This window comes from Prionailurus viverrinus, chromosome B2 (assembly GCF_022837055.1).
Source record: "Prionailurus viverrinus isolate Anna chromosome B2, UM_Priviv_1.0, whole genome shotgun sequence".
NCBI lineage: Eukaryota > Metazoa > Chordata > Mammalia > Carnivora > Felidae > Prionailurus > Prionailurus viverrinus.
In genome coordinates, this window is record NC_062565.1 from 151,363,342 (window position 1) to 151,390,914 (window position 27,573).

Genomic DNA, 27,573 nt, shown 5'->3' on the forward strand with positions numbered 1-27,573 from the left:
TCCAAGTAGGGCGTATGCTCGAAAATAACAAATTTGCTTTTAACTGGCCTGCAACTCGCTTTCCTTAACTTCGGCTTCCTTCAGAGCTGAGCCGCGTTTGGTGACGTTCTGCCAGAGTCCGATGGAAGTGCTGCTGTAATGCAGACTCATTTAAACAATTTGCTGCAGTAAACGGCACGGGCGTGGCGCCCCGGAGCGAAGGGTCTGAGGGGTCCGTGCGCCTCCCGGCCAGCGTCTGGACTCACGCTTCTTCCCTTGTGGAACTTGGCATCTGCCGCAGAGGGAGGGCTCTTTGTTGCAGTCCTGCGTGTTCTGTGTCCCTGGGCCTTCTGTGGTAAATGCCAGCCCCCGGCACCGGCCCCTGCGCCCCCTCCGAGACGCCCCGACCTCTGCACCTGCCGGCCTCGTGTCCCGAGGGGCTGCAGGCGGGCCCGGGGTCGAGGGCTGCTGGGACCTCCCGCCCTCGCTCCCAGCCCTTTCCTGAGTCTTTCTCTTCTGTCTCACTTCCCCTCCTGGCCCTCTTGTTTCTGAACCCAGAATGGGTCAGAACGCTGAAACTGTTGTGCCCTCTCATTACCCCTGAGAAGTCCTTTCTTTGCCAGTTTGTGAGCCAATATCTGTGCGTGGCTCTCGTGCCGATGGCCCGGTGCCGGAGGCTGGGGGACGCCCAGGCACTTAAGACCCGCTTCTGTCCTCGGGGGCAGGAGCGAAGGTTGCAGTTTATGACCCCGGCAAGGATGCTCTTAAACAAGAGAGCAATGCGATAAAAAGTTAGAAAGGCTAAGGAAGTGGAGGTTGACGCAGGATAAAATCCCACCTTTATGTCTGAAAATGTCACGGTATCGTTAAAAGCTCTTCTCCAGGGGCGCCTGGGTGACTCCTTCGGTTAAGCGTCCAGCTTTGGCCCAGGTCATAATCTCATGGTTCGTGAGTCCGAGCCCCGAACCGGGTTCTGCGCGGAGAGCCCGATTCGGACCCTCTCCCTCTCTCTCTCTGCCCCTCCCCCGCTCACGCGTGCCCTCTCTCAAAAGCCAATAAGCGTTTTAGAAAAGCTCTTCTCCAGGGTTTGTGCCAGTGTCAGGAGCATTTCTCCCACGCCCCAGGCGGCGCTGCTGGAGCGAGGACTCCCCGGCCACCGCGTGGTGCTGGGGAGTCGCGGTGAAACGTCACTGCTCCCCCCGAAATTCCCAAGGGAGTGCACACAGGCAAAATCCAATGATCACAGCTGGACATTGGCCAGAGCACTGGGCTTTACTTCGAGCACGCAGGCCCGACTCATGGAAACGGCACAGCTGACAGCAGAAATGGACTTCGGTTCTTCCCGATAACTTAATTCTTCAGGAATTTCAGTGGACAAAGCAAGAGCGCAGCGCCCAGATTCATAAGCTCCTTGTCAGGCTGCTGGGACGCTCCCAGATGGCCAACGAGGGGAGGAAACGTTCAGAACCTGCTTTATAATGAAGAACAGCAGGCCATGGAAACTTCTGGAATATTCTGCCTGACAGGATGATTTAATTTTATTCTTCGCTCTCTCCTGACTTGTCAGATCAAGAGCAGTTTTTCAGAAAAGTCAGTGGTTTCTGCCTCTGACGGAAAAGGATAAATGGGCCGTGCCTTGGTTTTCAGGTAACTTTTGGACGTGCCTGGGATAGATTTTTCGCGAGTGATTTCCTGCAGACTACTTTAGAGCTTTGTGCTCTCATTCCATCTTTTCTCTGTGCTTTTGCTTATTAAATTAGGTACCTTATTGGAAGCGCGTAACGTCCTGTTTCCAGAGGGGAATCTGAGGCATCCGTGTGTTCAGGGTCCGACTTCTTGGGATCTGACCGATCGATGTAGAGTCCTTAAATTCAAGAAGTTCTAGATGTCTGGTTTTTTTTTTAATCTCCTGAGAAACATGCATCATCTGCTATGAAATAGCACTTTTGGTAGCATCATTTAATATGCTCTGAAAAGTCCAGTCGAAGTCAATAGTTTATTTAACACTTTACACACCACTTTTTATTTATACGGGGTGAATTTGTCTATTCAAATGCAAAGGACTAGGAGTCATGCCTTTGTAATTTCTGTAATGAAGAAATTATTTTTGACGCAAAGGAAGGAATCCAGCAGGTGTCAGAAAGACAAATGGACGCCTATGCACGTCTCAATTCCTTGTGACCCTCCCTCTTTCTTCTTGTCACAGCGTGTCGTTTGTTGCCATCACTCTTTGTTGTGAAATGAACCAGCTCTTCTGGCACATGCCATCTTCCCAGAATGCACCAGTCCCAGAGTCTACTTCTGCACGGTTTCTGATTGACCACTTCACACCTAAACTCAACAGAAGTGAAGCGATCGCCTTGCGTCAAGGGAGCCGACAGAGAGTCGAACAGTCCTCCTTTTCCCACCATTAATTCAAAGTCCTTTCTACTTTATGGCATTGTTTCTGATGTCAACACGGCTACACAGAGTTTCCTTCACAAAGGAGCAGCTGAGGGGCACCTGGGTGGCTCAGTCAGTTAAGTGTCTTGACTCCTGATTTCGGCTCAGGTCTGATCTCACGGCTCATGGGATCGAGCCCCTTGTTGGGCTCTTCACTGACAGCATGGAGCCTGCTTGGGATTCTCTCTCTCTCTCTCTCTGTCTCTGTCTCTGTCTGCCCCTCCCCTGCTCATGTGTGCTCTCTTTCCCGCTCTCTGTCAAAGTAAGTAAATTTAAAAAGAGAGAGAGAGAAGCCAGGGAGGGCTGTTATGCCAGGACTCGTGAGAGTGCTTCCCCCACCTCTGAGCACAGGACAGTTCCAGAAGGCAGGAACCGCTCAGGGTGAGTGTGAGAATGACCGTCCCGACAGCCGGCCTCACGAACACGGGGAAGAGTGATCTTTTCAGGAGCCCTCTCGACACACAAGGGTTTAATTTTCATAGCTCCTGTGTCTGGTCAGTGACTTAGCTCAAGTTTTACATAAAGGACTGTGGATCCAGTGATCCCTTTCATTATCTGCTGGTGGTGCCGTCTGAGGCATTCCTATAGAAATGCCTTAAATACGTGAAGCCAGAGAAGCTGGATTTGTGAAGCAAACTGAGGTTGCCACGTGATCCTCTAAAAGGAGAAGACAAGCCTGAGGTTTGGCAGGATTCAAATCAGGTCCCATTAAGGAATTTGGACGGTCTCCTGGACGGGTTTTGTCCAATGAATTTTTTATTAAAAGGCATCACTGACAGGGCTGTGGATGGTGAGTCAGAGGTGCCCAAGACTAAAAAGCACGATAGCACCAAGAACCACGCTGGCGTTCGTGCGGGGGAGCGTCGACTGGGGACGCGGAAGGTGTGAGTGCAGAAGCTTCGCGTGTGTCCGCTCGGCCAGTCTTTAGAGCCGTCCATGAGGACAGGTCGCTTTGCGCTGTGGATGCGTATGTTGACCTGAAACGTCCCAAGTCGGTATAGTTCAGGCCTCACCACGGTGGTGCAGCGAGCTGCCTCTCCGGGCTCGTGCAGAAGCCATCAGGGATCCACGTGTGCGTGCCTGCACACACGGGCACGCACGCTCACGGGGATTTTACTAGAACAGAATTCTTTATAACATGACACTGGTTGTAAGGTGGGTCCTGTTGAACGCCTTCTGTGGTTTATGACTAAAGGAACCAAAATAAATGATAATGTAATTATCGCTCCGTGCCGTGGAACACACACACGCCACCATCGCCCCCCCGACTGCTGTCACCGCCACCACGGCCAACGCCACCTGTGCCCCGTTGGAATGAGGCTCCGCTTACCAAAGTTAACACAGGTGTCTCTGCGTGTTCTCCCACCTCTCTTCCCCGGGACCCTTGCGTAGGGTTTGCTTCTAGGGGTAGCGAGATACCCGGGCCTCGCAGCCACTGAGGATGCTAAGCATCCCCAAGTGAGCTGGGATCCCGCCCTAGCTCTGGCTCATGACGCACACATTCTCGGAAGGCTGGTCGTGTCAAGTGATGGGCCCAGAGACCCAGCTTCCCTTCTGCCTGTTCAGGTTTCCAGCCAACGGAGATTACAGGATGCTAGAGAGGACGTTGGCCTGGACAGCAGCCCGTCCGGGCACTGCTCTGAGGTGAGGACCTTAAGGTCCAGAGCGGTCGTGTGGCCTGCACGAGGTCCCGCAGCCAGTGTGGGGTGCCTCTTGGACTGAAAGTCCGGCTTTTGTCCGTGTTATCAGGCTCTTAGTTTCCTTTCATGATGGCATTGGCTTCTGTGGCTATAATTTTCACGTTCTTTCTTCTTTGCTGAATGACGATGCGGAACACAGGCTCAAACACAGGAAGCGACTGGCTGGCCGTAACTTTGCCACCTGGTTTCATGTACCACCTCCCGGAAAGCTTCCTTTTCCTTTGTGAGTGTGAGAGAGTGGACACAGCAAAGGTGGGCTGAGATCTGTGTCCCCCGTGGCCCCTGGCCCTGAGGCAGATGGGTGTGGCCCGCCCGCCAGGCTCCCCTGGCGTCTCCGAGGGGCAGGGTGCCCGGGGCTCCTCGTCAATCCGTCAGGGGAGGCAGCTTGTGGGCCCAGAGAGCGCAGACACACGAGCCCTGGGTTTTGTCAGCACGGAAGGCAAGGAGCCCTTGCAGGAGGAAGTGAATTCTTTGTTTATACTTTTAACAGCTTGTCACACACCTTCTTGGGCGCTGGAGTGAAGACATGATCTGGCTTTCATGTCCTGCAGGCGTTGTTAAGACAAGAGCTGCCTCGCTGAGAACGCTAAAAATCGAGGCTGTGACTTTGGTAATTGGACAAATCACTCCGACGGGCCTACCAGAGGCGAGGTGTGTGTACGTGTCGCATTAAAGAGCTGCGTCCCTGACGCTGGTTAGGAGAAGAAGTCCAAGTTCCAGAGGGAAGACTCCCCTCCAGCATCGGGGAGGCCAGCCGTCGTCCGCCTGGCACAGCCCGCCCGGCCCCGCCGCGGCCCGGCCACGTCGGCAACTGGCCGTGCTCAGGGGCTGGTGCTGGGCTTGCCGTGTGCGCCCCGGGTATGAGGCCGCTGCGGCTCGGGCTCCCGCGAAGGATTCAGAACCTCTGAGCTCTTACGTAGCCGCTGCTTTTTCCCTCTTTAGAAATAATTGGCCATGTGTGAGAGGTTTCTGCAGGCACGGCTCGGATTACCCGACGTGGTTCAGGGGCGTCTGGGACACAGCTGCATTTTTATGTACATTCTATTAAAGAATGAGAATAGACACCGTTAATAGGACTTGGCCATAACATTTCCACAAACGTGCCTGTGGCCACTTGGGCTCCGTCTTTGCTGGCTACGGCATTCTACGGCAGTCTGCACCGTTCGGGGCCATAAAAGGCAATGGTCCCTACTCTCTAATTACCGCCCACAAAGAAGGGCTGTAGGTTAGTCGTTCTGAAAGTAAGCATTACCACTTGCTTGTGTATAGTCAGCAAACTTAGGTGCCAGCCACACTCATCGTGTTACCTAAACGTGTTTCACGACCTACCTGTCTGAGGGGGTCCCCAGAATCAGCACCTGTACTGGGACTCACAGTAGTGGCTATGCCAGCTCCCAGCCTCTTGCAGGCTGGGAATCTGGCTCCGGAAACTCGGGACCTTGATCACCGAGGTCCGTGGTCTTGAGTGGCCCCAGACTGCTTTGTGAGGAGAATCTTGACTTGCGACTTCTGTAGGTAAGGAACGTTCCTCTAGCCAGCGTGTGTTATGGCCAGACTCCTAACTGATGTGATTCTCAAAGCAAACAGTTCCTCATTTAACCAACTTCGGAGAGGAGATGGAATCCAGGCCCCCAGCATCTGGAGGAGCTCAGTTTCTCAGACCCTGAGAAAACAGAAAATGTGCACGGAAGAAATCCACACTATTTTGATCTTCTCGCGCGGGGACTTCGGGCGAGTGGTGAGGTGGTTGTCCGTGCAGACCACCCGATTCTCCTGCCTGCCGTGAGAAGAGCTTCTCAGCTTCCGGCCCTGCTGCGGCCCGCAGCGGGCGTGTCTCGTAAAAGTAGTCCTTGGAAGCCGTGTTCTTCGTCAGGACATCGGCGAGTATCCGGCCGCCGTCACCACGGGGCCCTTACGTGAGGCACAGGAAGCATTTCTCTCGTTTCAGACTCAGCAAGTGGCCTCGTGTCTCCCTATGGTCTGGTTTATGCTGTGTTTCCTTTCGGGGGGACCTTCCTTCAAACGCGTGGCTCCATCCACCCAAATGTGCCTTCTTGTATTGGCCTAAGTCTACTTTCTGCCATCCTTCTTTACCATGACTCTTGGTCTCTGCGTTGACGTCTTTCTCATTCATTTACACTTGAATCTTACCGCGATGCGGTGCGTGTAGTCTGGCAAGCTGTAGCATCCTGGGGAGTTCAGTAGTAAATCCGTGCTTACGTAAACACACAGATCCCAAACCACTTCTCATCTGTGCTGTCCTGTGAAATCTGTAGCCTTCATCTCCTGATTTTATTACATTTTACAAGAGGAGAGATGCAAAGGGTGCAGACTGACATGGCCCTGGAGTCCTAAGAAAGACCGCTTTCGCCCAACGTGCTTGGTGTTACTACAATCGTGGGCATAATGTTGACGAGGGAAACGTGTTTCTTAATGCAAAGCGTAGGATCGGGCGATTCTGCTCGTTGTGCAGTGGCGTCCCATCTAAGCAAGGAGTCCGGTGAGGATTTCCCAGGCCGATGGGTTGCTGTGTCGCCGTGAGGCCTCGCGGGAGGCTCTGGCTCTCGGGCCGTGGTCCTGGCCCGAGGGGAGGGCAGCCGTGGGTGTCCAGCGGGCGCCACCGTGGTGGACGTGTGGCTGTGATTAACTGCCACCCGAGGGGCGTCCCGCGTGGTCATGAGGTGAGTGTGCACACGGCCCGTTCAAGCTCTGTCACCATCTGTTGAGGAAACAAAGCGCCTGCAACCGTTCTTGGAAACACAGCGATAAAATCCAGCTACCCTCCGGGGAGAACCGTTAGCCATCTGTGGCTACCTCTCAAGTAAAAATATTGGATTGTAGGCGATATTTCTGCCTTAAATTAACATAACCCGGAAAAAAATATGCATTGAAACATCGAGTGAAAGCATTTCATTCCAAAATGAAACGATTTGTTTCTCCGTGTGGCCGCCTACGGGCCCAGCCTCCGGAAAATCTGTAGGAGATAATAAACACGAAGCTGCTTTCAGTTCAGTATTAAGAAAGGAGCAGAGCGTGTGATTGAGAGAAACGGCCTCCGTCTGAAAACATGACACTAGAGGTGCGGTCCAGTAATGAATGATGCTGTCCCACATTCCCGTCCGTCAGTCCTCACCCCCTCGCCTGTGCTTGTGAAGTTAGTAGGGTTTCCAGAGGGTTCATGGTCAGCTCCCCAAGCCACAGGTCGGGTCCTCAGCGGGGTCACCCTGGCCTCGTCCTGCCCTTCGTAACTGCCTTCCGAGCTCTGCACGTGGCTCCCTAGAGCTGCCCTCGTGCACACGCGGAGTGCCCGGTGGGGAGGGCATTCATCCAGGGCGCTCGTCCCGTCCCGCAGAGACCGCTCGGAGGGGCAGCGCCAGCTTCCCGACCCGGGGCGGCTGGGATGCGGGTGGGAAGCAGGACCATCAGCGAGGTGTGCGCGGGTCACGAGGGCACTGCCCTCAGCCTCGGGGGGCGGCGGTGTCTGCACCTGCTGAGAGCAGGTGCCCCCGTCCTACGTGCCTGGTGCTGCATACCTCGGATGTCAGGTGGGGTGCACTCTGTTCTCTGACATGCTCCCTCTGTCTGCTCTTCATTTTCCCGTGTAAAAACCGAGGGGGGAGGGGGGCCTGGAGAAGCCCTCGGGTCCCTTCTGACACAGGGCTCTCAGGGCCTCTGCTCGCCAGAAGGCTCTGGGTTCTGGGCCCGGGGTCGTCACGGGTGTCAGCGGGCTCCCTGAGTGCGCATTTCCCAGGCGTTAACTAAATCGCTGTTTGTCATCTGGGAAATTCCGATCCATCTGAGTTTACGATATACAAGTCATTCAGCCCGAGTTTCCGCAAGAGGGACCCTGCAGGGCATGTCACTGTCTGTGCGGCAGCCCTGGGGACCCCGAGAGTCTTCAGGAGGTGGAAATGATTGCTCAGACCTTTTATTAAACAGACGCTCTGCTCGGTGGTCAGCTGGACGGGCTGGTGGGTGCAGGGAGGAGCCGTTCCCGTGTATTTAACGTGCCGCGTGTAATGCCTGTCATCGTTCCATGGCTCCATATGGTCGTTTTCTTTTTAATATGAAATTTATTGTCAGATTGGTTCCCATAAAACACCCAGTGCTCCTCCTAAGAGGTGCCTTCCTCAATTCCCATCACCCGCCCTCCCCTCCCTCCCACCCCCCATCAACCCTCAGTTTATTCTCAGTTTTTAAGAGTCTCTTATGGTTTGGCTCCCTCCCTCTCTAACTTTTTTTCCCCCTTCCCCTCCCCCATGGTCTTCTGTTAAGTTTCTCAGGATCCACGTAAGAGTGAAAACATATGGTATCTGTCTTTCTCTGTATGGCTTATTTCACTTAGCATCACACTCTCCAGTTCCATCCACATTGCTACAAAGGACCATATTTCATTCTTTCTCATTGCCAAGTAGTATTCCATTGTGTATATAAGCCACAATTTTTTATCCATTCATCGGCTGGGGGACATTTAGGCTCTTTCCATAGGAGGATGCTGGGCTCACCTCGTCCATATGGCCATTTTTAAAGCCCTGCTGAAGTGTAGGTGTTTCCAGTGGTCATGAAGCTCACCCACGTGGCTCGTCAAAGCTCAGTCATTCACTTGAAAGTGGCAGGTGACTTGGCGTGGTCAACTTTTGGGAAGCATGTGAGACCAGGCCATGCCTGTGGTTGGTCTGCCCTGAAACCTCACTGCTCAGGACCTCCGGATCAGGCATCTGGATAAACGACTTGTTGGGGGAGCATCTTTTTCGTCTCCAGCTTGGGTGTTTCCTTCAAGAGCCCCGCCTTGTCACAGGTTGTACAGTAGAAAGAATCCAAACACACATGGCTTGATTTCCTAAACTCAACACAGAGCTGTCACAGCAAAACGCACTCGTGAAGCCCCGGGGATGAGCTGCACGAAGGGTCTGGTTTCCAGTGGGCGTGGTCCCGGCGGGCGTCGTCTCGGTGGGCGTGGTCCCGGCTGACGCGGTCTCAGTGGGCATATGGCTGCTCCAGGCATTGGAGAAGGCAGTTCATGCTTGCTGAACTAGGCAGTGTTCCTGAAGAAGGTGAGCTTTGAGCTACTTCCTTTTAAAGTTCATTTATTTATATTTAGAGAGAGGTGGAGAGAGAGGGAGAGAGAATCCTAAGGAGGCTCCGCGCTGTCAGCACAGAGTCCGACGCGGGGCTGGATCCCAGGAGATCTCTCATGAGATCTTGACCTGAGCCAAGATCAGGAGTTGGATGCTTAACCTACTGAGCCACCCAGGCGCCCCTGAGCTACTTTACTAAAAAGGGGCAGCACTGAGTAGGCAGAGAATGGACCCTGCTCAGGGGTGGGGGTGAGCTCCGGGAGCAGCCAGGCACAAGTATAAATTATGGTTCACAATTAATACACCTAAGGCATGTGTTTGGGAAGAGCTTATATTCAAGGAAGACAGAAAGTGATGTGGTTTCTTTGTTTCTGTTTTCCTATCCCATCGTACTGTTAGGCTGTTTTCTAAGGAAGATAGGATTTCCAGTTACAGTCATTGATTGTGGCTCCAAGGGAGAAGCATGTGTGTAATCTTTTCTTCAAAGATTCTGCCATTTACCAGAAATCCTGTGCTGGAGCCACAGCCTCGCGAGCCAGGCTCATAACTGCTGGCAGGGTCGGTGGGACGGCAGACCAGGAGAAGGACAGAACCCCTCTCCAGCTACCAAAATAGACCTTGGCTCGCAAACACAGTCTTAGGAGATCAACGTGAATCATAAAAATCATTCACGAACACCGTGCCCCTCTTAGCATCTCCAGACTTGACGCTTCCTAAATATGAACTAAAACAGACCCTCCAGAATCTTCAGACACCTTCATAGGAGCTCTTGAAATGACGGGAGGCTTTGTGACACCTAGCTGATTAACGGTTGGGTGAGTTGGTTAATAGTTAATGACTTAACCCAGGCATACGAGAAGTAATATCCCATATTGATAGTTTATTCCGACAGCCAGTAGGTCCTTAATTAGGTCAGTTTCTGCCAACTTTTAGCCATACAAACCGGAACAGATTTTTCACAGTGTAAGTGCCAGACATCAGTAACTTTTCTCTCCTTGTCAATTTATTTGTGAAATACTGTTTTTAAAAGTCCCAAACCAGGGGCGCCTGGGCGGCTCAGTCGGTTGAGCGTCTGACTCTCGGTTTTGGCTCAGGTCACGATCCCAGAGTCATGGGACGGAGCCCCGCATCGGGCTTTGTGCTGACGGTGTGGAGCCTGCATGGGATTCTCCCTCTCTCTCTGTCCCTCCCCAGCTCGTGCACACACTCTCACTCTCTTTCTAAAAAGAAAAAAAAAAACTTAAGTACGAAACCAAAAACCAAGTATAGAAGTGACATCTCGTGTCTTGTCCCCTTCCTCTGTGCCCTGCCAGACTGAAGGCTTTTCCGTGCCAGCTGGTGGATAAGATTGGGTGGCCGGCCATGGGTCTTTAGCTCAGCGTTTAGAGTCCATGATCCCTGGCTGTATACGGTGCCGTCCAGCCTGTACCTGCACAGACACACCGCGAGCCTTCCACCTTACTTGGGGTTGGCTCAGTGTCCGGACCCCATGATAATTTTGAGTCATGATTTTTAAAAGTCTCCTATGTAGCCTGTTACAACCCATCCGTACTTTCGTGCTATTTCCAAGCTTCACTCAGCATGAGTGTCCTTCTCCGTTCGTGCCATCGCAAGGGTGTTTTTGAAAATGAGAGAGCTGAAGGCAGGTCTCGTGGCCCCTGCAGAACTCACTTGACCTTGACCTAGTCCTTTGACTTAACACCTTGACCCCAAAGCTGCAAGTCACTGACCTCTGTCACCTGAAGAGAGGTCATCTTGTCTTTGCTCAAAGTGAGAAAAGGTGGCTCCAGGTGAATCCTGGGGGGGGGGGGGGGGGGGGCAAGCATTGAGTGCCATCTTCCCCTTGGAACGGAGGCCGCTCCGAACCGTGAGGCGTTCGCACGGTCTTCTGAGCATTCTCGTGAGCAACCAGGCTGATCCCGTCGGGGCTCTTCAGAGAACATAAATCACAGTGATGCCATTTGTCTCCTTTGGATAGTTTTTCCTTGTGTGTCGGCTCTCCTGGGGGAATAAGAGGGAGAAGGTGACATGGGAAATGGACTTTGGGACCCTTGCTGTGTTCTGTCCATCACGTGGACGTGGAGGAGAGAACGTGTACGGAATCTGTTGACATTTGAAAACTGCAGAAACCACGTTAGACCTGCGCCAGAGAGTTTGGTCCCCCCATGTCTTCGTTCCTGGGGACAAAGCCTACATCTCAGAAATGGCAGGAAAGTGAAGCCAGAGAAGGAGGTCCCCGGCTGAGCGGCCAGCGCACAGCCGCTCTGAGGTGTAGACTGGGCTGTGAGAACGTAGACACGTGGCCCTCGTCTGCATGGACTCGACCTCCGTTAATGAAAGTGAACAACCGGACGGGATCCATTCAACAGTAATTGCAGAATCAGCCGGACGGGAGAAAGTGCCGAGGCTGTCACAACACGGGACACGGTGCACGGCACTTGCCGTGGAGGTGAGCGGGAAGCCAGGCTCCGTGCGGGAGGTGCAGGGAGGGTGGGGACCGTGCGGGGAAGCGGCAACGGCCAAGGCGTGGAGCCCGTCCCCAGAGCAGAGGCCCCGTCGTGTCGGCCCCGTGGGGGCACCTTTTCCGTGGTCGCAGCCGTGGGCTCTGAGGTCAGGCCCAGGACTCAGGAGCCCAGCGCTGCCCCCGCCCAGCAGTGTGGTGCACCGTGCTCATTGGCGCAGGGGGAAGGTGGCCGCGGTTCTCGTGGGACGGGCTGACGCCGTGTCGGTAAGTCGGCTCAGCCCCGGGCTCCGCGCACGGAGTGGAGACCCACGGCCCGAGTGCGCTGTGATGACGTCGGCTCGCCGACGGCCGCGGCTACGAGGACGTTCTCCCGAGGGTGTCGGGGACCTAGGGGCGGGCAGGGGTCTCGGCGCGCTCCCACCCTCGCCCACCCCTCGGCTGTCTGTCGGGGGATACCCCGTTCTGGAAGAGAGGGCAGCTGCTGACCCAGCGTCGACGCTCTGGCCGCTGCGGCCGCTTCCCCGAGGGCTCGGCTTCTGGGGCAGCGCCGGGCAGGGGTGTGGGCGCCCGGGTGCTTTGGAGAGTGTCCTGCACAGCGTGTCAGAGCCGGGCCGGCCGGGGCTGGGCTGTCTGGAGCCTCTGCTTGAGTTCCAGGCACGCGGTCAGCCTCACTTCTGGTTTCCCTCGCCTCCTTAAAGAATGCGTGTAGCTTTTAGTCGGTTTACGAGCATGATTTCAGCATGACTTTATTGTGGTTTTACAGAACGGGCTCTGCGATTTTTGACTGCGGGGAGCCGTGGCTTCCCGCGTCTCGGACGTCCCCTGGCAGCACGGGCCCTGCTTCAGTGACTTGCGGTGAAGGCCCGATGCCACCAAGTGCAGGGTGAATGCCTGTGGCCGCAGAGCAGACAGCCTGGCCCCCGGAGAGCGGGGGCTGCCCCTCCGGCCCTCAGCGACAGCTCGCTGAGCCCCCTCTATGTCAGTGGTGAGAGCTGCGTCCCTCAGGTGCCATGGGGCTGGTCAGAGACCTCTGGAGTTTTACAAGCCTCCCTCTGTGGTCTGTGGTCCAGGTGATGCAGTACTTAAAGGGCAGGACGAATATTCAGCGACGTAGAGTGTCTCGCTGGGAGACGTAACGTGCAGGAAGCATGGTGCCCGTGCCCGATCCTGCAAGGCACAAAGCGGATATTTGTGTCTGTGTGCACGACAGGGACAACGGGACGGGGGGACCTCCATCGGCCGTGTGTCCTGCTGTCCGGGTTAGCTGTTCTTGGCCAAGCACAGATTCAGTGGCTGTGTTTTGGAGAGGCTTCCAAACTCCAGGCCGTTCCAGACAGTAGCTCAAGGTCGGGAGAGCAGCGTGGGTGTTTCAAGCGGAGCGGGATGCAGGGATTACACGCTCCCAACATGTCAGAAGGGCTCGGGACAGAGGGCGAAGGCTGCCACCCGGGCACATCTGTGTTGCTCGTTTCCGAGTCAGGAAGCCCCTGACCCTGCCGCTGCTATCTGACAGGACTGCGTCCCGCGCCAGGAAGCCGCGAGAAGGGCCGAGTCGGGTGGTTGCACCCGCCGCGAGCCTGCCCCGCGGCGGCCCCCCACCTGCCTGCACCGGCGCCCCTCACGGCACCCGCTCCACACGGCTGCCCCGTGCTGGTTAGCGATGAGGAAGGTGACAGAAGTTGTCTTCACCCAACCTTACGGTGCCAGGAAACACTTCCCTGCTCTTTTCCGGTGAGGAGTTTAGCGATGGCTCTTTGTAATCACATCAAGGTCGTTGGTGCTATAAAATGCGATTTACAAGCACTTCATAGATTGGAAGCTTAGTTTTGGTGACAGCCAAGGATGGACTTGCACAGGCTCGCAGGTTTTACACATACGGGCGGTCTGTCTCGTGCTTAAGGCTCGTGTTCTTTCTTCACTTCCTCACACAAGATATGAAAGAGGCAATAACGAGGAGCAAACTATTGGAAGTAGAAATAAATGAGCTAGTGGTTTAAGAAAGTTTTCTCTAGGGGCGCTGCAGGGCTCAGTGGGCTAAGCCTCTGCCTTCGGCTCAGGTCACGATCTCACGGTTCGTGGGTTCGAGCCCCGTGTCGGGCTCTGTGCTGACAGCTCGGAGCCGGGAACCTTCTTCGGATCCTCTGTCTCCTTGTCTCTCTGCCTCCGCCCTGCTTGGGCTCAGAGACTCTGATCCTCGAGTCCCACAGGCACTGGCCCAGTGCCGATTCCCAGCACACGTCATGGTAACTAATCAGAGCACAGTCGCCAGCCTGTGAAACTCTTTGTTTAGAATAATGAGAAAATGTTGGAAATACGGAAATATGAAAATAAATATATAAAATAAGTACAGAGAAGATAGGAAAACTAGAGTCAGTACGTAAGAGTCGAGATTTTGTTTTCATCTTAAGATTGGAAAGCTTCGTGGGTGGCTGGGTGGCCAGTCCGTTAAGCATCTGACTTCGGCTCAGGTCACAATCTCATGGTTTGTGAGTTCAAGCCCCGCGTCGGGCTCTGTGCTGACAGCCCGGAGCCTGGAGCCTGTTTCGGATTCCGTGTCTCCTTCTCTCTCTGCTCCTCCCCTACTCACGCTCTGTCTCTCCCTCTCTCTTTCTGTCTTTAAATTTAAATAAACTTGGGGCGCCTGGGTGGCTCAGGCAGTTGATCACCCAACTTCAGCTTAGGTCATGATCTCGCAATTCGTGAACTCAAGCCCCACGTTGGGCTCTGTGCTGACGGCTCAGAGCCCGGAGCCTGCTTTTGATTCTCTCTGCCCCTCTCCAACTTGTTCTCTGGCTCTCAAAAAATAAGCAAATGTAAAAAAAATTATAAATTAAAAAAATTTAAAAGATTGGAAAGCTTCGTGCTCTCCCCCGAAGGCTGTGTTTGCGGGTAGGCCCTTGCTCGTGGCCACCAGTGTGGACTGAACAATGGTGAGTAGGCCTGGGCCTCGCAAAAGTCTTAATGAGGAGGTGCTTCTCGGTGGCAGGGGACTTGTGCCTCACGCCTTGTCTTGGCACAGCGCTCAGACCCAGGGCCAGGTTGTATCCTCACTTCCTGCTGTGGCCGCAGGACAGAGCCTTGAGTCCCTCTGGAGGACAGATGGGCTTTCAGGACTGAACCTAAGCCTGTGTCCTGCAAAGGACGTTCTCTGCATACTTGCTGTGTAGACTGAGGCCCATTTAACCCAGGCCGGGTCCCCCAGAGTACCACGTCCTCCCTGATGCCCCCTGAGCTCCTCCCTGGACCACAGGCAAAGCCCGGCCCCCTGGGCCCCCACAGTGCACGTGGGACACTTGAAGACCATAAGTCGGATTGTGTCATCCTACAAACCCCCCGAAGGCTGGTTTCCCTGCAGATAAAGTCCAAGCTTCTTCCAGTGGCCCCCGGGACCCCGCAAGCCTTGGGGGGGGGGGTCCTCCCCTGTCCTGCTGCCCTCCTTCCCTCACAGCAGCCCAGGGCCACAGTTTTCCAAGCGTCTCTGCTCTGTACGAGCATCAGCGTGTACGATGTTTCCTTCTTTGCTTTGTCAGAGTCTGTGTTTTAAACGATATCAAAGCAACTTTATTTCTTGTTTTTATTTTTTATTTATTTGATTTTTTATTTATTTTAATGTTTTTATTTATTTTTGAGACAGAGAGAGACAGAGCATGAGCAGAGAAGGGGCAGAGAGAGAGGGAGACACAGAATCTGAAACAGGCTCCAGGCTCCGAGCCGTCAGCCCAGAGCCCGACGCGGGGCTCGAACTCACGGTCACGTGAGATCATGACCTGAGCCTAAGTCAGACACTCAACCGACTGAGCCACCCAGGCGCCCCTGTTTCTTGTGTTTATAAATGGCCGCCTACATCGGTTTCCTATACATTTGAAATAATAAACATAAAAGCAGGCAGCCAAAACTTCCTGCCAGTCACTGTTAGATGCTCGAAAGCCGATTCGTGTCGGCACCCCTGACCCTTCCCACCCCGCAAGGCCACTTAAAAGCGCAGGACCTGTCAGTAAGCCTGGCCCCTTCCGCTTCCCTGGCCCGGAAGCCCGTGCAGTCGCCTGTTGGTCAGTGCCCAGCCCACACCCGGGCGTCAGCGTTGGCTGACACGGGTCCAAAAATAAGGATGTCGTCATGTGATGCTTTCTCTTGATGATGTCCGAGGAAACCTCCATCATCCTGCTTCCTTTTGGTGGCGGTCCCGAGAGAGCCAGGTGGCAGGACGGACGTGAGTGCTGCTTAATGCACAGGGCGGTTTTTGCACGTGACTGAGGCAGCATCCTGAAGATGCATGTTGGTATTTGAAAGGAAAAGGGAAAAGAAGAAATTCTAATCTCTATATGAGAAGCTATCTTTTATTTATTTTTATTTATGTGTTTATTTATGTATTTAAATTTTATTTTTTTAAATGTACATCCAAATTAGTTAGCATCTAGTGCAACGATGATTCCAGGAGTCGATTCCTTAGTGCCCCTCCCCCATGTAGCCCATCCCCCCTCCCACCACCCCTCCAGCAACCCTCAGTTTGGTCTCCGTATTTAGGAGTCTCTTCTGTTTTGTCCACCTCCCTGTGCTTATATTATTTTTGTTTCCCTTCCGTCGTGTTCATCTGTTTTCTCTCTTAAAGTCCTGATATGAGTGAAGTCATAGGATTTTTGTCTTTCTCTAATTTCACTTGGCATAATACCCTCCAGTTCCATCCACGTAGTTGCAAATGGCAAGATTTCATTATTTTGATTGCCGAGTAATACTCCAGTGTGTGTGTGTGTGTGTGTGTGTGTATGTATGTATATATGTATGTGTGTGTGTATATATATATATATATATATATATATATATATACACACACACCATATTTTCTTTATCCACTCATCCGTCCATGGACCTTTGGGCTCTTTCCATGCTTTGGCTATTGTCGATAGTGCAGCTGTAAACTTAGGGGTGCTTGTCAGAATGGCTAACACGAACAACTCCGGAAACAGCAGGTGCTGACAAGGATGCGGAGAAACGGGAACCCTCGTGCACTGTTGCTGGGAATGCACACGGGTGCAGCCGCTCTGGAAAACAGTGTGGAGGTTCCTCAAAAAACTAAAAATAGAGCTACCCTGCGACCCAGCCATGGCACGACTAGGCACGTATCCAAGGGATACAGGTGTGCTGTTTCGAAGGGACACACGCACCCCCATGTTTATAGCAGCACTATCCATACGAAAAGCTCCTATTTTTTAAAAGAAGGACATTTCATAGAAAGCGAAGAATGCGTTCACCTTAAGAGTCAGCAAGTGAAATGGTTTTTCAAGTGTCCCCGTGTAAACCAGGCTCCGAGACCCCCAGTGCGTGCGGCAGACGGGGCGGCTGGCTGGGCCCGTCCGCGGCTGCACTGGAGCCCGGGGCACGGCCCTGTGGCCCCAAACCAGGATTAGTGCTCAAGTGTCTTCACGGAAATTGCACTGAGCCCCGAGGGTTTTACTTGGATTCTGCAGATAGACACAGGATCAACAGCATCGTCAGGCTAAGCTGTAGGCTTTGTTTGGCCACAGATTCATAAACAAATTGCTGTAGTCATTCTCTTCCAGCTTTGAAAAGGGCAGTCTGGTTTCCTCTCCCTGCGACGTTTCTCTAAGTGGCTGTTAGCCGTGTGCCTGTGGACAGCAGGACGCTCGCCCTGCCTGCTCCCTGCGGGGCCGCCCCTGCGCTCCGCGGGAGAGCTCACTCGTGCGGACAGCTGTCCCCGTGTGACTTTGTGTCACGTCGCGGAGCCTGCAGGCTGTGGTTTAAACAACACAAGATCTAGGGCAGCCGTCTAGCCGCCCCAGGGGTCACCGTGCAGGGTGAGCAGGAGGCGAGCCAAGGAGCAAGGGCCCGGCCAGGAGTGGCCGTCCTGTCAGCACGTGGCCCCCCAGGGCTCCCCGCCGCCCTGGCCCCGCAAGCAGTCTGCAGGCCCCTGAGAAGGTCTCGGCCCTCACTGCCACCCTGGCCTGTCTGCTTCCGACCAGTGGCTCTGTCCCCGAAGAGTGTGCGTGTCTGTCCGGGTCACGGCGCCCTGTCCCCGGAGAGACCACCCGTCTTCCCAGCAGAAGCCCCCGAGGTCTGGGGGCGCCTTGCTTCTGTGTCAGGCCTGTTGCTGCTTTCGTGTATTTCCAAGGTCTGGTCCACTCCATGGTGACATTTCCATTGTGTACCTCTGTCACTTCCACGCAAGGAAAACCTGCTCAGTGGGTTCTGAATTTTTTCTGATTTCTTCTCATTTTGCGTTTTCATTTGCTTTGTCTCAGAACTGGCTTTGAGCAGCAGCCCCCATCACCCAGTGGCAACCCTCATCCCAGGGTGACTAGGACGGGGTGGGGGGTCTCCGCTCTGCTCCCGGGGGGAGTCCTCTCAGAAGCAGCCCCCGAACACCGCGATAGACGCCGCGCAGATACCACAAACCCAGGCCGGCTGCTTTCTCCGGGGCCTCCCCACCTCCACCCCTCAGTCTCAGTGACCTGCGGTCCTGCCCATGTCCCGACTCGCGGGGATCGTGGGACCGTGCTCCCCGAGCCCTCGTCGCGGTGAAACCCACTTCCCCACTGATGGGGAGTGGCACCCCCATTCCTGTCTCATTAGCTGTTACCCTCGGAGTGGTGGCCGCGTGCTCCCAGAGTCTGGGGTAAATCAGGACTCTGTGGTCCTGTCGGCTGAGGCGGGGACTCGGGACGCTCGCTCTGTGTAGGTGATTGCGGCCACCAGGCCCAGCGCCTGCACGGGGGCTCAACAGTGTCTGTGGAGGAAGGGCAGCAGCGTGAGCAGGACCTCCTGTCTGCAGGCAGACCGTGTGTGTGTGTGTGTGTGTGTGTGTGTGTGAGAGAGAGAGGTCCAGCTAACCTCACCCAGAGCGCGTGTGCACAGCATGGGACCCAGTGTGCTTGAGGACAGTCTTGCAGGTCTGGTGGCTTTGTCTTTGTGAGACGAATGCATTTCTTATTTTCTTTATTTAAAATGAAGTTTACAAAGGGGCGCCTGGGTGGCTGGGTCGGTTGAGCGTCCGACTTCGGCTCAGGTCGTGACCTCACAGTTTGTGGGTTTGAGTCCCGTCTCGGGCTCTGTGCTGACAGCTCAGGGCCTGGAGCCCGCTTCGGATTCTGTGTCTCCCTCTCTCTCTGTTCCTCCTCCACTCATGCTCTGTCTCTCTCTCTTCCTAACCACCCCCATCGAGGCCCCTGTCCTCCCAGCCGGAGTGCAGGGGCTGTGGGAGGCTCCCTGGGTTTCCGAATCACGTGCGACTCACCGGCAGCCCCCAGAGGGAAGAGCTAAGCAGATCATGATGTTTTCTTTTTTTTAATTTTTTTTTTTTCAATGTTTATTTATTTTTGGGATAGAGAGAGACAGAGCATGAACGGGGGAGGGGCAGAGAGAGAGGGAGACACAGAATCGGAAACAGGCTCCAGGCTCTGAGCCATCAGCCCAGAGCCCGACGCGGGGCTCGAACTCACGGACCGCGAGATCGTGACCTGGCTGAAGTCGGACGCTCAACCGACTGCGCCACCCAGGCGCCCCTCATGATGTTTTCTTGAGAAGGAACATTCTCTCAATGGTGTGTGTTTTCCCTGTGGAGTGGGATCTAGTTTTTTGGTTCTCTCAAAGGGGAATAACACTGCTTTTTTTCACTGTTAACCTCCCCTCCCCCCGGTGAGGACTCACATCTTTTCTCTGATACATGTACTTAATGAAGCGCAGACAGGCCTGAATGGATGCCTGCTGTAGGCAGCCAACACATACTTGCATAATAATAACCACAACTCAAGTGTCAAAAGGAAAACCAGAGTGTGTTTAACCGCATAACACGTTGGTCTTTGAATGACTCACCGGCCCTCTCACTGAACCACCGTCCGACCCAGGCCGAGTCTTCTGACCTCTCCAGAGCCCGGAAAGGACGCACCTGGCCCGGCTCTTGTCCTTGTCCCGGAACAGGATGGGGCGGAGTGTGGCAGGTGCGGGGGCCGGGGAGCTGCAAGTGGCGTGAGGGTGGAGAAGGGGGCTGCCGCTAGGCGGTGCCTTGCGGGTTAATAGATTGAGGGAAGCCGAGCTGCCCGTAAGCCAGCCACTCTGCGCCTGTGGGGTCCCCCAGGCCCACCGGGACAGGTGTCCGGCCACGTCCGTCTCCAGCAGGGACCTCGAGCGTTTCCCGATGCCCGCAGGCACCAGGAATTCGTACGTAGTGTTGGCCAGTAGGGGTGCCGCCCGGGACTGCCGCTGTGGATATCAGTGCCTGCGATCTCTGAGTCCCGTGTGGCGACTTGGTAAGTGTCAGATGCCATCATTCACGAAAATCAGGACCCCACATCAATATATGTGTTGCCATGTGTTCACATGAGCTCACTGATCCTAAGGTACCCCAACATACTGATTTCCAAGACATAAACATTTCTTTTCATCACAGGGAAAGATCTCTTCTATTCTGTGGGTTCTGTGAAATACGAGCAAAAAAAAAAAAGATGCTGACTTTCTTTTTTTAGGTTGTCCGGGTGCCAAAAAGAATGAGTTTCTGACGAGCATTCTGGACGCGCTGTCCACGGACATGGTGCATGCCGTATCCGACCCCTCCTCCGGCAGGTACGTGGCAGGGTCCGAGGAGGGTCAGTGAGGGTCCGAGGAGCCTTGGTGATCGCCGGCTAGAAGCTGGTGCAGCCGTGAGGCATCAGAGGCATGGTCAGCATAGGAGGACCCTGCGGGGCTCATGGTGACGGAGTGGGGACCCTGTGGGGCCCACGGGGACAGACAGGGGACCCTGTGGGGCTCATGGAGACGGAGGGGGGACCCTGCGGGGCCCACGGGGACAGAGAGGGGAACTGTGGGGCTCATGGGGACGGAGAGGGGACCCTGCGGGACTCACGGGGACAGAGAGGGGGACCCTGCGGGGCTCATGGTGACAGAGGGGGGACCCTGCGGGGCCCATGGGGATGGAGAGGGGACCCTGCGGGGCTCATGGTCACGGAGAGGGGACCCTGCGGGGCCCATGGGGATAGAGAGGGGACCCTGCAGGGCTCATGGTGATGGAGGGGGGACCCCACAGGGCTCACGGGGACGGAGGGGGAACCCTGTGGGGCTCACGGAGCTCACATATCACAGTGGGTCGAGCCAGAACCTGGGATTTCCAGTGGCTGCACCAGGCCGTGGCGGGTGGGAGGCGGGAGAGGAACGGAAAGCAGGGCCCCAGTTCCGACGGCTTTATGCCTTGGAGTTGCATTTCAGAGCCATCGAGTCGATTTTCATAGTTTGAATTAAGATGTTTGGTTTCACGTTTTCAAAATACCGTGTGTCTATTGTAGAAAAACCCAAATACGTAAGATTTACCATCTCAAGTGTACAATTCGGTGGCATTCGCACTGACACTGCTCACGGTGACTTGCGAAACTCTGGACGCGGGTGGTCTGGTGCCGTGCAGGGGGTCGGGGTTCCGGGGCTCTGGGCCGTGCTCCCTGCACCCTCCTGGGAGCGTCCTGACGCCGTGTGCTCCCCACAAGTAACCGCAGGCGCCAGGGGACCTCCCAGCGCTGCCTGGACGTCGCATGGCAAGCCCTGCGTCCCCCTGGGAATTAGCAGTAACTTCTTTCTTTTTTCGAAGAGCTTTTTCCGAGGGAGAATCTTCCCGTGGTTACTTCCTTAGAGTGCTGGCCTCCCTCCTGAGTATCTTGTCTCCTAGATCTTAAAATACCAAACTTTTCTTGAAATCCAAGGGTAAATGTCTGGTTACCACTTCAAGATGTATTTTTATTTGCATCCAGCAGTGTCCCTGTGGTATAAAGTGCTATGTATGCCTGTGCGTCACATTTAAAGGAGTTGGGAGCCTCGGGGTCCCAGTGTCTGTAGGGCCATGGATGTGCGAGCTGACCCGCCAACCCCACGGAGCACCGAACCTGGGACCCGGGGCTTCTGTCTTCAAACGCTTGGCCGACACCAACTGTGTAATTCACATGCATAAATTCATTGTGTCGTTGGCCGTTTTGAAACCAACTTGAAATATTTTTTAAAGCCCTTTCTCTAAATTGTTTTTAAACCTCGTTATATGGAACGGTGAATCTTTGCTGGCTTAGACGCCGGCACCGTGGGAGTGACGGGCAGGGCGCCCCTCTGGGGGGGCTGGTGCGCACGGCGTGCTTTCCGTAGACGGGCAGGGGCAGGGAGGTGACGGCGGTGTGGCCGCGGCTCCTGACGCCCTTGTGTGTTCTTGCAGGCTTTCCGAACCCGACCCCAGCCACACGCTAGAGGAGAGAGTGGTCCACTGGTATTTCAAACTACTTGATAAGAACTCCAGTGGGGACATTGGCAAAAAGGAGATCAAGCCCTTCAAGAGGTTCCTTCGGAAAAAGTCAAAACCCAAAAAGTGCGTGAAGAAGTTTGTCGAGTACTGCGACGTGAATAATGACAAGTCCATCTCGGTGCCGGAGCTGATGGGCTGCCTGGGGGTGACGAAAGAAGAAGGTAAAGCCAGTGCCAGGAAGCGCCCCAGTAAGAGCCTTTCTCGTTGTTCTGTGCTTTGCCACGCACCGGGTCCCGACGCCCGCTCCCGCGACTTCTTGCGAGGGTAGATTGTCCTTTGGTCTGAGGGTGAAAGAAAAGCCTCTTACGTGTAGCTCATTTGTCCGTAGAAATGACAGCAAATCGTCCACAAGCGTCTGAGGGAAGCCGGTTGGAAGGGGAGGAGCTGGGTGTTGTGTGAAGACCAGTGTTTTATTGTTCCGACCGCGGCGGCCGGCTTTCCAAACGTGTCCTGTCGTCCTGTGTTTGAGGTGCAAATCCGGGGACCGCATCTCGACTCCCACCGGACGTTCAGGCCGGCTTGTAAGCAGTTCGGTAGTTCCTGTTATGCAGACCCACTATTGTGATGGCTGGAAACGTTATTTTAGCTGTTTTGCCAGTCGAGTGTATGTTTTCGTCGGAGGCTGGCCTGACCAACCAGCTGTTGTGGAGAAAGAGGATTCCCCGCAGTGGGTAGATCCCAGCACCCTCGGCGGGCAGGATGCATGGACCTCCTGCCTGCTGGCTGCGAGTGGGACTTAATGGCCTCGTTTGTTCAGTGTGGGTGCCGGGGAGGGTCACCAATTTCAGTAACACCTCTGAGCGGGAAACCAAGTTGGATGGAGCTAGAGAATATCATGCTGAGTGAAGTAAGTCAGTCAAAGAAAGACAGATAGCATGTGATTTCACTCCTGTGTGGAATTTTAAAAAACACAACAGACGAACATAAGGGAAAGGAAGGAAAATACGATAAAAACAGAGAGGGAGGCAAACCATAAGAGGCTCTTAAAAACAGAGAGCAGACTGAGGGTTGCCGGAGGGGAGGTGGGTGGGGGGATGGGCTAGATGGGTGACGGGCATGAAGGAGGGCACTTGCTGGGATGCGCGCTGGGTGTCGTGCGTAAGCGATGAACCACTGGGTTCTGCCCCTGGAACCATTATCACACTCTATATTAACTAACTTGGATTTATGTGGAAACAAGAAAGAAAGGGGCGCCCGGGTGGCTCGGTCGGTTGAGCGTCCGACTTCGGCTCAGGTCATGGTCTCACAGTCCGTGAGTTTGAGCCCACATCGGGCTCTGTGCTGACAGCTCGGAGCCCGGAGCTGCTTTGGATTCTGTGTCTCCCTCTCTCTCTGCTCCTCCCCCACTCATTCTCTCTCTCTCTCTCTCTCTCTCTCTCTCTCAAAAATAAATAAACATTAAAAAAAATCCAAAAATTTAACAAAAAAGAAAGAAAGAAAGGAGAAGTCAAGGCAGGGCGTAGACGAGTGTTGAGTTCGTCGTGCTGGGCTCGGCCATCCTGTGTCTGCAGCCCGGCTGTGGAACACGGAGCCCCGAGCAGCTGGCCACGTGCGGGTTTCCAGAAGCAGCGGTTCCCTTCTGTCTTATCGTCCCTGTGTCCTTAGCCCTTGTCACGGGGGTCCCCCAACACTACTCAGCTACCAGGCTCCAGGCCAGGTCCGTGTGTTTGTGTCCCGCGTGTCTGAGGGCACAGTGGGAGGAGTGTGGCCTCCACGCGAGCGGGACAGTGACCCCGCCACCCCGGTCGCGACCCGTGCCAGGCCAGCAGTGGCCCCGAGCCAGCTGCACGAGAGCCCACAGGACTCATGACCCGTCACAACCAGCTCAGGCGCTGTTCTTTTTTTTTTTTTCAACGTTTATTTATTTTTGGGACAGAGAGAGACAGAGCATGAACGGGGGAGGGGCAGAGAGAGAGGGAGACACAGAATCGGAAACAGGTTCCAGGCTCCGAGCCATCAGCCCAGAGCCTGACGCGGGGCTCGAACTCACGGACCACGAGATTGTGACCTGGCTGAAGTCGGACGCTTAACCGACTGCGCCCCCCAGGCGCTGTTCTTCTCCCGGCTGTGCCTACTGGTGGCGTGCAGGCCACAGCGTCCCAACTGTCACTGTCACTGGAGCCGGAGTCGGGGGTCTCCCGGGGCTCTGCAGCCGGCACCGGCTTCCACCCCGTCCTCCCTGCGCAGCGGCCTCAGCACCGAGCGTTAGACCCTCACGGCCGCCCCTGCCCGGGCTGTGCTTTCTGTCAGGCCCCCTGGCCCACCGCAGGCCGGCCCGCAACCTCCGGAAGGCACTGGTGTGAAAACCAAAACTCCGCCTCCGGGCCTTTGCACCAGCACAGCCCCCACCCCCGCTCCTTTGTTTGCGGCCTCGGGGTCCTTTCTGGCGCTTCTCCGCCGCTGCTTGTGACTTCCTGGACCGGGACAGCCGCCCTCGCCGCGTCCCTCACCTTGTCTTCGACTTCGGTTCCCCGAGGGCCCCCGGAAACTAGGGACCCTGTGCGGTTCTAGCCAGAAATGCCAGAGCCGGGGCCACTCGGAGGCCTGCGGGGGTCGTCACGGGAGCCGGTGGGCAGCAGGGGCCACCCGACCCCGCGGCTGCGGCACCAGGGCACCGTCGGCCTCCGCTCCGTGGCGCTCCCGCGGGGAGAGACCAGGGCACCCGCCCCATGACCTGTGTGCCGTGGCCGGATGGGCGTGGTGCCGCCTCCCTTTGGAACCCGTGTCCAGGTCCTGTGGCTGCCACGAGTGACCTAAGTGCGGGGTCAGCTACATGTGCAGCCTGCTCTTTCTAGGATCTTCCGTGTTGCCCGTTTCCGGATCGCACAGACCGGCCCACTGTTCGCAGGGAGCCCTCCCCTCGGCATCTGTCTGGTGGCCTGATACGTGACCCCGATCTGGAGCTGAAGGTCCGGTGGCGGCACGTCCGTTGAGGCGCACCGTGCGGGCCACAGATTCCGGGCACCCCCGTGAAGGGGGGATGAGCGCGGTGAGAGCGCCCAGGCTCTGAGACGGAGCGGGGTCTCCTCCCGTCAGGCGGTGACCCTCCCACCCGCACAACTCTGCCTTCCTGCGGAGAAGCCCGCGTGCTCCCCGACCCGCGCGGCTCGGTGCACGGCGTGACCGGCCGTCTGCGGAGGCGCTGGGCCTCGGGCGTGCGCGCTTCGTGTCCAGCCGTGACCGGTGCAGTCTGGCTCCAGGTGATCCCCGCCGGGCCCCGCGTCTCTGCGCTCTTTGCCCGGCTTCCGAAGCGGCGTGAGCTCCCGCACCGGGAAGGTGAAAGCATCACCTGCAGCCAGCCAGGGGGCCGCGACCTCACGGTGATGTTGTCCCCGTCGCCTTCTGGAGCTGCTTTCTCTGGGGGTGACGGCCTTCATTCGCGCGTTTGTTCACTCAGCAAATGGCCGAGCGTCTGCCATCAACTAAGGGGCGGACAGAGAAGCTGAGCCTCGGAAGTTCCAGTTGACAGGAAAGGAGCGAAAACGCCCAGCCGGGGGAGCCACGGGAATGGCAGCGCGTGCAAAGCGTGGCCGGCGGCCCGGGGACACGGCACCGGGCTCTGGCTGAGGAGCTCGGCGGGCGTCTCGGTGGGAGTGATGTTGAGCGCAGCCCTCGGGGTGTCGGGATGGAGCCCGGGAGAGCTGCCGTCGTGCCTGAGGGCTCTGGGGCATCTGAGCGTCCGGCAGTCTCAGCCAGACTCGGCCAGAGGAGGGCGGCCTGGCAGGAACGGTAGCTGTGCGCGTCCCCGAGAACAGCCTCGTCTGGGCAAACCCGTGAGAAACCGCGGCTTCTAGAGGATTCCACCGAGTGGTTCAGCCAAGGCTGCCGTCTGTGGAAGAGACAGGATGGGAAGGTGCTCTTCCTGCAAACGCTGGCCCTTGCTTTGCTCCGAGGAGGGACCGCCGTCGTCCTCCCCCCCCCAGAGACCCTCACCTGGAGGGGTCAGGCCCTTGCTTTGCTCCGAGGAGGGACCGCCGTCGTCCTCCCCCCCCCCCCCCAGAGACCCTCACCTGGAGGGGTCAGGCCCTTGCTTTGCTCCGAGGAGGGACCGCCGTCATCCTCCCCAGAGACCCTCACCTGGAGGGGTCAGGGCGCTGAGGAAGCTGGCACTCTGGGGTCACCCACCTGGTTGGTGATGACCAGCAATTGTCTCAAAATCCCACCTCCCTGTGAACACTAGTGCTGGCCTTTGGAGTTGGGTTCGAGTGCCTTAATCGATTAAATATCCTGTGGTTTCAAAACATAGTATGTTGATAGAGGATTTGAGGTATATTAGGGCCAACAGGGCAGGAGACCGCTGCCATGGGGAAGACAGTCTGTAACACGCGGTCCCAAGAGAAGGGGGCACAGCACAACACGCAGGGCCACATGGGGACCACGGTCAGTCGGGGCAGAGGGAAGGGGGGAGACGTGGACAACTTCCCTGAGGTTTCCATGGGGAGGGGCACATGAGGCAGGTTAGCAGGTTCAGGACAGACTGGTTTGAGTGATTGCGGGGGGCTCTGGGGTGTCAGGACTGCCCCAGGTTGTCCAGGACCTGCCCTGGGGTGACCGGGTGGGGGCCTAGCTGTCAGGATGTACCCTGGGGTGACAGGTGGGGGCTAGCTGTCAGGACCTGCCCTGGGGTGACCGGGTGGGGGCCTAGCTGTCAGGATGTACCCTGGGGTGACAGGTGGGGGCTAGCTGTCAGGACCTGCCCTGGGGTGACAGGGTGGGGGGCTAGCTGTCAGGACCTGCCCTGGGGTGACCGGGTGGGGGGCTAGCTGTCAGGACGTGCCCTGGGGTGACAGGTGGGGGCTAGCTGTCAGGACCTGCCCTGGGGTGACCGGGTGGGGGGCTAGCTGACAGGACGTGTCCTGGGGTGACCGGGTGGGGGACTAGCAGACAGGACCTGCCCTGGGGTGATCAGGGGCGGGGCATTTGACACCCTCATCCTTAATAGAAAGCCCTGTCACCGTGGAAGCTGGAGTGTTCCATTCCTCAGGTGGCTGCAGGTGAGCCGATGTCCTGAGTTGAGGGCCGTGTTAGCCACCAAGAAGAGGGCTGATGAATCCCCTGGAAATAAGCTAAAATGTGGTCAAAGTGGCCGTTTGGTCAAAAGTGAGCATTGGGGATTTAGATTCATATCTGATTCTACAACCCTTATCTTCCTTGAAGAATTTCTCTTTTTTCCTACTGTGATTTTCATTTTCAGCTTTATTATCAGCTCCTTCTCCCTGCCACGTGTGATTTGAAGTAGGTTTTGAAAAGCCAGAAAAACCTGCACATTCGGGAGAGGGTTAGATTGGACGTTCTGAATAGGCCAACTGTTACCGCTATCTTTTGTTTCCTTCATCTCTGCTCACAACTGAACAATGCATGTCTTATCCTAACAAATATCAGAAATTAAATAAAAAACAGATAACGTGGCTTTTTTCCTCAGACGTAATGAGACCCGTACATTCCCCCGGAATGTCTGTATGTGTGCACACGCACACACGTGCCAGCTGTGACGTTTCACTACAGGATGGGGTCGTGACACATCTCCTTCCTGATCACACTTAGTTTAGGAAATTACACAACAGTTTACCTTTGAATTATTTAACTGAAACGTATTAGCGGAAGCTGTGATCTAGATTTTCACTATTA

General features: G+C 55.7%; 1 protein-coding gene across 4 annotated transcripts in view; it reads left to right on the forward strand.

Annotated features, from left to right (window-relative positions):
• SMOC2 (SPARC related modular calcium binding 2) overlaps positions 1-27,573 on the forward strand; it is a 165,702-nt gene that overhangs the window by 132,771 nt on the left and 5,358 nt on the right. For 2 of the 4 annotated variants that reach the window (XM_047859996.1, XM_047859998.1), the window contains exons 10-11: positions 20,141-20,237; positions 21,859-22,133. In XM_047859996.1, the coding sequence (XP_047715952.1) occupies positions 20,141-20,237; positions 21,859-22,133 (372 nt within the window). The remainder of the gene's footprint in view (positions 1-20,140; positions 20,238-21,858; positions 22,134-27,573) is intronic. The other 2 variants (XM_047859997.1, XM_047860000.1) reach the window with 1 other exon arrangement.